This window comes from Citrus sinensis, chromosome 1, assembly GCF_022201045.2.
Source record: "Citrus sinensis cultivar Valencia sweet orange chromosome 1, DVS_A1.0, whole genome shotgun sequence".
Lineage (NCBI taxonomy): Eukaryota > Viridiplantae > Streptophyta > Magnoliopsida > Sapindales > Rutaceae > Citrus > Citrus sinensis.
The window spans coordinates 21,652,216-21,663,295 of NC_068556.1; the positions used below are offsets into that span (position 1 = coordinate 21,652,216).

The 11,080-nt window shown below is 30.6% G+C and overlaps 1 protein-coding gene across 1 annotated transcript; it reads left to right on the forward strand.

The window, feature by feature from the left end:
- The first annotated feature begins 6,245 nt into the window (after window positions 1–6,245).
- On the forward strand, window positions 6,246–7,730 carry LOC127902938 (2-hydroxyisoflavanone dehydratase-like). The gene has a single exon (XM_052442945.1). The coding sequence runs from the start codon at window positions 6,325–6,327 to the stop codon at window positions 7,372–7,374; it is 1,050 nt and encodes a 349-aa protein (XP_052298905.1). The 5' UTR covers window positions 6,246–6,324; the 3' UTR covers window positions 7,375–7,730.
- Window positions 7,731–11,080: the final 3,350 nt, after the last annotated feature.

Below are 11,080 nucleotides of genomic sequence, written 5' to 3' on the forward strand. Positions count from 1 at the left end.
AAATACATGTGCAGCTTAAAAAAAAATACGAATAATATATCAAAAGCTACGACTTAATAATCAATGAATCAATGGACAAATATTCTTTTATAAACACTTTCAACAAACACATGTGCAACTTAGACAAAATACACCAAAAGCTACGACCTAATAATCAATGAATCAATGAACAGATATTCTTTTATAAATAATTTCAACAAACACATGTGCAGCTTAGACAAAATACACCAAAAGATACACGACCATACGATAATGACTTAGTAATCAATGAATAATGGACAAATATTCTTTTATAAATAATTTCAACAAGTGCATGTGCAGTTTAAACAAAGGGAAATTATCATTTGTATACCCTTAGTTTACTCCATTATCAAAAATACTACAACACTTTGAGGGTGTATCAATCGTCCACCCTAAGTTGACAAAATGTATCAGCCGACCACCAAACCGTTAGTTGCCGTTTAAGTATGATGACATCAGAAGGGTAATTTAGTCTTTTCATATGATACAAGTGATAATTTAAGGGTATACAAGTGATAAAAAGAGAATTTAAGGGTATACAAGTGATAATTTTCAAGGGTAAAATCGTCAATTCACTGTACTTCCGTTAACTTTCAAACAGCAACTAACGGTTTGGTGGTCGGCTGATACATTTTGTTAACTAAGGGTGGACGATTGATACACCCTCAAAGTGTTGTAGTATTTTTGATAACAGAGCAAATATAGGGTATACGAATGATAATTTCCCTTAAACAAAATACAACTAATACACCAGAAGCTACACGACTCTACTACAATGGTGTAGTAATCAATAAATCAATGGACATATATTCTTTTATAAATAATTTCAACAAACACATGTGCAGCTTAAACAAAATTCAAATATTACCCTAAAAGCTACACGAAAAATAATACACCACGACTTTTACCAATATCGATGACTTGACAATGAATTCCAATTTGCATCGACAAATTTGGTCTATTTTCCACATTCATAGGAGTTTGGCTATGTTTCTGCTTTACAAATATGATATTTTCTGGGCATTTCTAATAATTGCTAAAAGATAAAATCAATGTGGATTAATCCTTGAATCCTTGACAAATATTTGAATAAAATATAATAAACTAAAAGCTACTATAATGATATTTTTGATGTTGATAAAAGATAGAATCAATGTGGATTAAGCATTTTTTGAATGTTGTAATTTTTTCTTCCTAGGCTCTTGATTTCCTGCATAACAACTTAAAAAAGTTAAGATATAGTTAAATTAAAATAGAAAAGCCTATATACTAAACAAGAAAATGAATCTATCTTAATTAATGTCTCTTTCACTTGCTGTAAAATAAATTGTTAAAATTAAAATCCAATAAAATAATAATAATAATTTTTACCTACAAGCCACAATTAATCAAATAATTCTCATCGAACAACCTGATAGAAAAAGCCGCAAACCAGCCTTGTAAGAGTGAGACCAACAATAATTGAAGTCAAACTTAAGAAATTAAAGTTGATGGGAAAAAATTACTAAATATCTAAAAACATCTCCCCAAATTCTATAAAGCTTAATTCGAAAGAATCAAGAAGATGGCCCTAAAATAGAGTTAAAAGCTTTGAGGATACAGATAATACAAAAGAAGAGTAGATGAATTCATCCCTTGCTTAATATCAGTGGCTAACCGAGAGATTTGTTAGAGAGAATGGAGAACATGGGTTAGGGTAAAAATATCATTTCAATAAAAACTTTAGTTAGGTGGCATTACAATAATCAAGTGGACCAAACAGTTACTAGAGATATACAAGATATTCAAATTAAAAAAAAAATCAATTAATTAATTTATCATGTGTTAGTTATTTCATACTGATAACTATTGAAAATTATTACCATATGATTCGATTAATTGCAAAACGAAACTTATTATCATATTAATGCAAATATGAAATTTGTTATAATTGAACAATTATATATAATACCTATTATATGACTACTAGATTGCTTGGTTACTATCTAGCCTAAATTGATTGATAGAACATCTTTAACATATATTTTAAAATTTAAATGAAAAATTAATAAGATAAAAAAAGATGAAAATATATTTGACTTATACACTATGAAGCTATATTAGCCTTAATAATTCATAGTTATGTTTCAAAATATTAATAAATTATTGCAAGAGTTCTTATTATATGTTGATGTTGGTTGTAAAATATAAACCACAGGTATTGACAGCATAACACGTGGGGAATGTGACTCAAGATTATGGTAAAGGATGAAGATGAAGTTGAGAAGGGAGGATGGAATGAGAAGAGATCTCAAACAACCAGCCTCAACCATTGAAACTACAAAATGTCCAAGTTCCCATGTGTCTATATGGACGACAAGACAATGACAGCCATGCCAATGCCACCAGACCACACCATTACAGTATAGTCCTCACTTAGGATGTCTATAAAATATCTCATAGCAAGTCGCAAAAGTCAGAATTGAGGAAAGGGGACCTCAAACAAAGCCACTAGTACAATCTCTAGTGAAATCATATGCTCTTCAACCCAATTGATTCATTCAAAATAGGCGAATTAGAGTTGAGGACACATTGCTAGCACAAACTGCCTTTAAATGGGCAGCTATCTAACTTAAGGCAACCCAAAAGCCTCAACAAAACAAGGCTAAATTACTCTAAAATCCTTATCTAAGGAGAGAAATAACCAATACTGGTTCACCGCATGTCCAAAAAATATACAAAGACGTCTCTCCCAGCAAGCTGTTTTTGGGCATCTTAGCCTTTTTCTTCACCAGAAAATCACATTATGTAGATAAACTCATAATATTTCAGCTGAATTGAAGTCAGACCAAAACAATTGAAATTAATTGTACAACCATTCTTAGACAATTAGACTAATTTAATAAACAGTATTTCAACTATAATTAAATGTTAATTACTAATAATCAGTGGCGGATTCACTGTAGGACAAGTGGGGGCTCAAGCCCCCACTGGAAAAAGAAAATACCTCTATTTAATAAAGAAAAATTATCATATTTCTAAATAACCTCTGTCAAATTATTAGTTAGCCACATTCTTTAAATTTCAATTATTATTTTATTAATTATAAAAGTTATACTTTGACTTAAAATCAAAGTCCACATCTCAAAATATTTATAATTCCTAATTATTAGATCGTGAGTGCCACATTTTAATTAGAGATTTCGTTAAATCAAAAAGGTTATATTCAAGTTTATATATTTAAGTTTTCAATTTTTATGTTCTGTCGTTATTTAATTTAGCCCCCAGTAAATTATTTTTCTAAATCCGCCGCTGCTAATAATCTAATTTTTTTAATATATGCAGTGAATGTCAAGTATGAAGCATAAGTTCCATGTTCTATAATTAAGAGTATAATACAATTATGAAAACTTTTAAACTCTATTCATTAAAATTGTCACTAGATAATTACATTAATTTGAAAATTAGCCGGTCTCCAAATTGATTCAACAATAATTATGATCAATCATAGACATCATTTATTTAAATGCTTAACTATAAAAAAAAAAAAATCAATTACTTCTACAATCAATCTTTAAATTGATTCAATAATAATGATTAATACAATTGAGACTTAAACATTAACGTAGGTTTCAAGTTTGTTTATAAGATTGAATGAGATCATAAATATTATAGAATTTTCTTGAACTATAATGCTATTTTAAAGTTGATTGATATTTAATTGTAAGATATCGTACATTATATCTATGTTGTAATCAATCAATGGTATCTTTAAGTTAACTAAGGTAATTCAATATCTATTGTTGCACCTAGTAAAACCTTTAGAAAAAAAAAATTAATCCTTTAATAATTATTTTATAAATAACTTATTGCAAATTACTTCATGGTCAAGTGTTAGGCACTTTCATATATATATATATTTTTTGGATGATGGAAATTATGTGTGCATTGTTGATGGGGCGAGATGTAGCGGAAGCGGGATTGATTGGATAGAAAACACTAGATATCGTTTTAGTATTGGACCAAGCCAACGCGATTAGTTTACGCTCTAATCGAAGCGTGATTAGATATCGTTCTAACCAAGACAACTCTATGAGATTTTTAATAACGCATAAGCGAGATTAAATGACGCTCTAATCCAAACGATTCTACAAGATAAATTTTGATAGATAATCCCAAAGGGAATTATAAAAGGGGAGCTTTATTGAATAATTGAATCTGAACTTTAAAAATAATGACAAGGCCTCTCTATTTATAATAGAGGAAACCCACTTCCCTAAGTTAACCTAAAAAGAAAAGCTAAATCACAATTATAATGGAAATAAAAGATTAAGATACATACTATAATTAACTCAAACTAAAATAGAAAATCCTAAAACAATAAATATTCTATAATCCCAAATTACCTAAAATAACCTAATTTACCTTCCTACATCAATTGTGGAAGTTCATTTTATTTAACATTAAGTACATTAATTAATTATTATTTAATTATTCAGTTCATGTTTGATTAAAAAAAATGGCAAACAAAGAAAAAAACTTACAATTATTTTTTCTTTTAGATGATCTATACTTTTATATTATATTTTCTTTCCCTTATAGCTTTGCTTTGACCAACCTTACAAGTTATACTAGTGAAAAATATTATTGGCGGCCATGTTGTCATTTAAAATTTTCTATCCTTTAAATAGTTTTTTCATCTAACCTTAGTTACAGTTAAAAATATTTTTCTATTTTTAACAAAAAAAATAACAGTAATTGAAACTATATTTTTGAAACGATAGAAATTATGCATTTCTAATGTTTAGTTACAGTAGTTATAAATACTAATGGCGCTAAAATTTCCTGCTAAAATAAATTTATTATTAACTAATTTTGAAGTTATTCTCAACAATGTTATTTTTATTAAAAAAAATTATATAACTATTTCATTTTTTTCTACATCTTCACTTTAAGGTTGAAAATTGCCCTATTACCTACCATATTTAATTATTTAAAAAAAAGTTTAGTTGAAAATGACTAGTTTTGTTGTAATGACATATAAATGAGAAAAAATTTCACAAACACTCAAATTATTTTGAGTTTACATAATTAACTCCCCCAATATTAAAACAATGTCACCAAGTCTGTTTCCAGTGCAATTAATACTGCACTTTCTTGCATTTTAAGATAGGCTGGCGCTAAGTTACGTTGCACGTAACTTACGCCTCTCACAGCAACAGTGCCCAGTCCCACCAGTGGTATTGTTGCTGTGAGAGGGCCGTAAGTTACGTTCAACGTAACTTAGGGCCTCCCTTTAAGATATATCATGTTTATTTTAGTTGAAGTGACTTTGTTGTGGCATGATTTTTTATAATAAAATCAATGTGCGGTGCTATTAGTCAAGGTTGGCTTTAGGTATAGGCGAACAAGGCAGTTGCCTAAGGTCTCATATTTTAAGAAGGCCTCATTTTTTTAGTATTTTCTTAATAATTCTCTAATTAATAAAAAAAATTAATACGTATTTTAAGAAATTAAGAGTTATTTTTGATAAAAAAATCTATTTTTGGAAACCTTAATTTTAAAGAAGTATAATTAATAATATTATTTAACCATTGGTTGTTTCATTATTATTATTTCCAAAAAATTATTTACCTTTTTAATTATTCAATGTTAGAATCTTTAATTTTTAGTATTTGTTAGAATCTTTGATTTTTAGTATTTCTTTTAATTTCTATTAAAAACCTTATAATCTCAAGAATTAGTAAATAAAAAAAATTTCTTGTTCTTTTCTCTACAAAGAAAATTATTATATTCATTGGTTCATGTAAATAATTAGTTTCTTAAAATATAAAGTCCATTTTTATTTTTGAACATCAATTCATCATTTTAAAATTTTGTACTCTATCATTTTAAATATTCTATTTGAAAAAAATATTGTTTTATTTATTTGTTTGTTTGTTTTTAAAGGTTTTAATAGAATAAAAAGTATATCTTTTTGACTATTTTTTAGGTTTTATTTTTAAAATTTTTGATCTTTTTTATTATTATTGAAATTCAAAAATTAAAAATGAAATAAAATTTAATTCTTTTTATATGTCTTTAAATATTAAAATCATAAAATAAATAGAGGCTTCATAAGAAAATTTTGCCCAAGACCTCTCAGCCTCTAAAGCCGGCCTGCTATTAGTCTAGTCAAATTAAGTTGAATTTCACTCACAATAGAAATAGGCCTTCGTGGCTCAGCTGTGCCCCACGCACCTATTTGGCTATTCCTTCTATAAATCCTGTCAAGTAATTCCGCAGTTTCCAAGCCAATTCAGTAAATCTCTCTCAGAAATTACAATGGCTGCTTCAACAAACAAAGAAGTAACCAAAGAGCTCCTCCCACTGATCAGAGTCTTCAAAGATGGGTCAGTTGAGCGGCTCATGGATTCAGCCTACGTGCCTCCAACGCTTGACCCGGATCCTCAATTCGGGGTCTCATCAAAAGACATAACCATCTCTCAAAACCCCGCCATATCCACTCGCCTCTACCTCCCAAAACTCACCCAGCCCCATCAAAAACTCGCCATTTTGGTCTACTTCCACGGCAGCGCCTTCTGCATGGAGTCTGCTTTCTCATTTCTTCAGCACAGATACCTCAACACCTTGGTCTCTCAGTCTCAAGTACTCGCAGTCTCCATTGAATACAGGCTCGCCCCAGAATACCTTCTTCCCGCAGCATATGAAGACTGCTGGGCTGCTTTTCAATGGGTCGCTTCTCATCGTAACCGTAACAGTATCAATCATCATGATCCTGATCATCAAAACCACTCCAATATTATTAACAACAAGGAGCCCTGGTTATTAAACCACGGAGATTTTGAGAGATTCTTTATTGGTGGTGACAGCTCCGGAGGCAATATAGTTCATAACATAGCTATGAAAGCGGGTGATGATGATCAAGAGTCTTTATTGAAGGAGGGTACTGGTGTTCGGATTTTAGGAGCATTTCTAGGGCATCCTTACTTCTGGGGCTCCGTTCCAGTCGGTTCAGAATCAGATGGTAGTGATAATTATGATCAGAAGAAGTGTTTGGAATATTTGATTTGGGAATTTGTCTATCCAGCGGCGCCTGGTGGTATTGATAATCCGATGATCAATCCTGTTGGTTCAGGTAAGCCGAGTTTGGCTAAGCTTGCTTGTTCGAGGATGCTGGTCTGTGTTGCTGGGAAGGATCGGCTGAGAGACAGAGATGTTTTGTATGTTGATGCTGTTAAGGGAAGTGGGTTTGGAGGAGAAGTGGAGTTTTTTGAAGTGGAGGGAGAGGATCATGTTTTTCATGTCACTGATCCTGACACTGAGAATGCTAAGAAAATGTTCCACCGCTTGGCCTCTTTTTTTACTAAATAGTTAAAAAAAAAAAATTAGCGGTAATTTTTAGGGAACTCCTTTAAAGTTTAGCGTATTAACACTTACATAAAATGTATTGATGTAATTACAAACATGTTCCTTGCCGTTAGCTATTATCTGAGTTGACCGTTAGTTGACTATTAAAATTACTAAAATATCCTTCCTTCCAAAATAATAAATTATTAAATAAATCTCTGATGTTTCGTGAAGGAGGACGTTATTAGAAGCTACTTTTGATGTTTTAAATAAATTGAAATTGTTGTTTTAAAAAACTTATTTTAATTGTTTTATATGTTATATTTATTTGTAATCTACTAATATTTTCAATGGAAGTCTTTCATACCCTATTTAGATTATATTATTATGACATAATTCAAATGTTTAGGCCGACAGTAAAGACATGATTTCCCATTAATAAATTTGAGGAATTAGTGTTGTTGAAATATTATAATAACATCGTTACACCATTAAGAACATACAAATTAACTCCACTTGTACATCGAGATTTTAATGATACTGCAATGATAAAACTTATCAGAATTTACAGAGAAAGTGGTAGTACCAATGAATCTTATAAACAACAAGATAACAAGATAAGAAGAGCTACTGGAATTATTCTGCTGCTTGCAAGTTCCTTAAAATTACATTTATTGCTTTATGTTGACTCATCTGTCATCTGTGTGAGTTTTGTTCATAATTATTCATAATTGTATAAAACTTTAGACAATTGGAAGTGAATTCATTGTCTAGGAAGTAATGTCTTAACTGCTTGAGGTGTCAAGTTGAATCTTTCTCCCCATTCAGTTAGGCCTCTACCAGTACTGACATGGTGAGACAACGGGTTCATCGTTTAGGGCATTAAAAGCAGAAGAAAAGTGAAGTAACCCTTACCATTTGAAGTATTTCCTTAACACGATTCCTTGACAGATTTTTCTCACACAACGTATCTTCTTTTCTAGGTAATTTCTGCTAGCCAAGAGACCTTTGAAAATGAAAGTAAATATTATTAATTTGAAACTATGGTTGTTTAGATTTCCAACCATAGAGTCAAGTCAATGCGTTAGAATTGGCAATTTATTGTGTTCAGTTTCATGATTCAACATAAAGTAATAAATTTAATTTTAAGGAGCTTGCAAGCAACAGAATGATTCCAGTAGCTCTTTTTATCTTGTTAGTTGTTATCTTGTTTTTCATAAGATTCATTGGTACTACCACTTTCTCTTTAAATTCCGATCAGTTTTATCATTTCAATATCATTATAGTATCTTTCTCAAGTTTTAATGTTATGTGAATGTTGATGAAGGCATTATTTGGAACTTTAGAAAGGCATAGAAACTTTTTGCAGAGAGTGATTTGTTTGTTGATGGAGAAATGTTGTTGATAGAGAAATGGAGATGGTTTTATTTATCTAATAATTTATATTTGTTTTTATTTTTTTGGAATAAATTCATGACCTTGAAGTTGTTTTCTTTGTTGTTGTACTTTGTTGTTGAATATTTTGAATTTGTTGTCTTAGTATCCGAATATTTTTCATCATTTGGTGTTTACCTTGTTTCTTAATAGTGGTTGATGTAACCCAAATTAGCAACCTGACCTGAACTAATAACCCAAGCCCTTTTTTGTAACACAAATTAACAACCCGAACTGAATTATGAATCCAAACCGAACCAATCTAAAATAAATTTTCAACCTGTTTGGGTTGAATTCTTGAACTGAACAGGTTTCAAACGGAACTGAAAATTAGAAAAACCAAATTGAAAACCGAAATGTCCACCCCTAACAGGTAGATTCACGATAACACCATACTTATGCCCACAACAATCTGCATGTGTAAACAAGAGATGAAAAACCCTAATGCCAACCTTAGTCGCCACTCCCTTGCATCAACTCCACCGCTAGTCTTCTATCACCGTACCTCTGTAGTCGTATCCTTGGCCATCCTCATATCGCTAGAAGCCCAAAAAAAAAAGTTATATTTTATATTCTTAATTATGTCTTATGATTTATTGGAAACAACAAAATAATTAGTTGAAATTAGTTTGTAAATAATCAAAGTTTGACAAAAAAAAAAAAAGAAAAAGAGTTTGCAAATACCTCATTAGTGTATAAGAAAATTATTTTTTTAGGAAAATATATATATGTTTTATAATTGAAACCTTAAGACTAGTTTGCGATTAGTTATTATTAGTATTGAAATTAATTATTGTGGTTCTTTCGTGATATATTTAACTGTGGCCTTAAGATTGACTTGTAAAGAATTGCTTGTTTGATTTGTTTGTGCATAAGTTACTTTTTGTGTTGCTTATTGAGTGAATCTTTGTTGTTGCCTTTATATTGGTTTATGAAAAGTTAGTTGTTAAGTTTTTCATATGTGCTTTTTTCATTTGTTTGCATATCTAGCAAACCGAAATGTTATGTTCGGTCGTTTTGAAAAACCAACTGATTTTATCCATTAAAAAGAAAATTGAAAAAATATTTGGATTCACTAAATTAGAAGTTCTGGATCTAAGAGACAAATGAAAAAATCAGAATCAAAGCCCTATCTTTTCTCTTAAACTCACTTGTAGAGGTGGTCAAAGGGTCGGACGACACGAGACACGAGGTACGGCACGACACGAGCACGTTTCAGTAGAGCAAGCGGCACAACACGCATGTGGGCTAGGGTCAGGCTTAGAATTTTAGGCACGTGTGCCTTAAAAGCACCGCATGATTAGAGATGGGCTAAAACACAGCACGCGAAAAATCACGTTTCATTTTTAATGAAAGTATACTTAAAATTTTATAATTTTATAAATAACTTGAAATTGAATCTTTTAATATATTATATTGGCTCAAGTTTTTTAGATTTATTTAATTCGTAGTTTCAAAAAAATTATAATTGATTTATGTTTATAATTTATTAAATAAATAATTGATATTATGATTCTAGTAAATAAAATTATAAATATCATGATTTTATAAATATGTATTAATATTATTATAAACTATGATATATGATTTTACGTAATTTCAAGTTAACAATTAAGTTAATCCTTAAAAAAAGTTATTATTATTGTTGTTGTTAAGTACTAAAAAAGAATTCTAATACCATAGAGTCAAACTTAGTAACTAATATTATATTCTCTTATTATTATTGAATATGGACTTGAATTTTGAATTTTTGATTCTATTAAATTTGAATAAAGACTGAATCAAAAAAAGTACATAGGCTTAAAAAAAATAAGATAATAATTTGACATGCGCTCTTAAAAAAAAAAAAAGCTTAGTGTGCTTCTTTTTTTTCTTGGCACGGCATGGCCCACAGCACGACATGTGTGCTGAGCTGGGCCTAAGCAAAAAAAAAAATTAGATATGGCACAACACAGCACGAAACGCATAGTGAGCACGGCATGACATGAGCACGAGCACGTGCACGTGTGGGCTTTCCTTTAATGGGCCTAGGCCGGCACGGCACGACCTGTTGGCCATCTTTACTCACTCGCCTTGCACTTGGAGATTCGCATAAAATCGCAAACGGTAGATGTCCGTCACCATCGGCCCATCCTGCACACACTGCCAACTCGCCATTCGCTGCTTTCTTCCGTTCTATCCTCGTCATCAACTTGTCATTCGCTACTGCCTTATGTCATATCTTCATCGTTGCTGACTTGCGTAAGCAAGCAAGTTGTTTTTATTTATTTATTGATTTTACATGTATGACTGAACC

Excerpts from the sequence above, each read along its gene's own strand:
- LOC127902938 (XM_052442945.1), top strand. The coding sequence starts at position 6,325 with ATGGCTGCTTCAACAAACAAAGAAGTAACCAAAGAGCTCCTCCCACTG.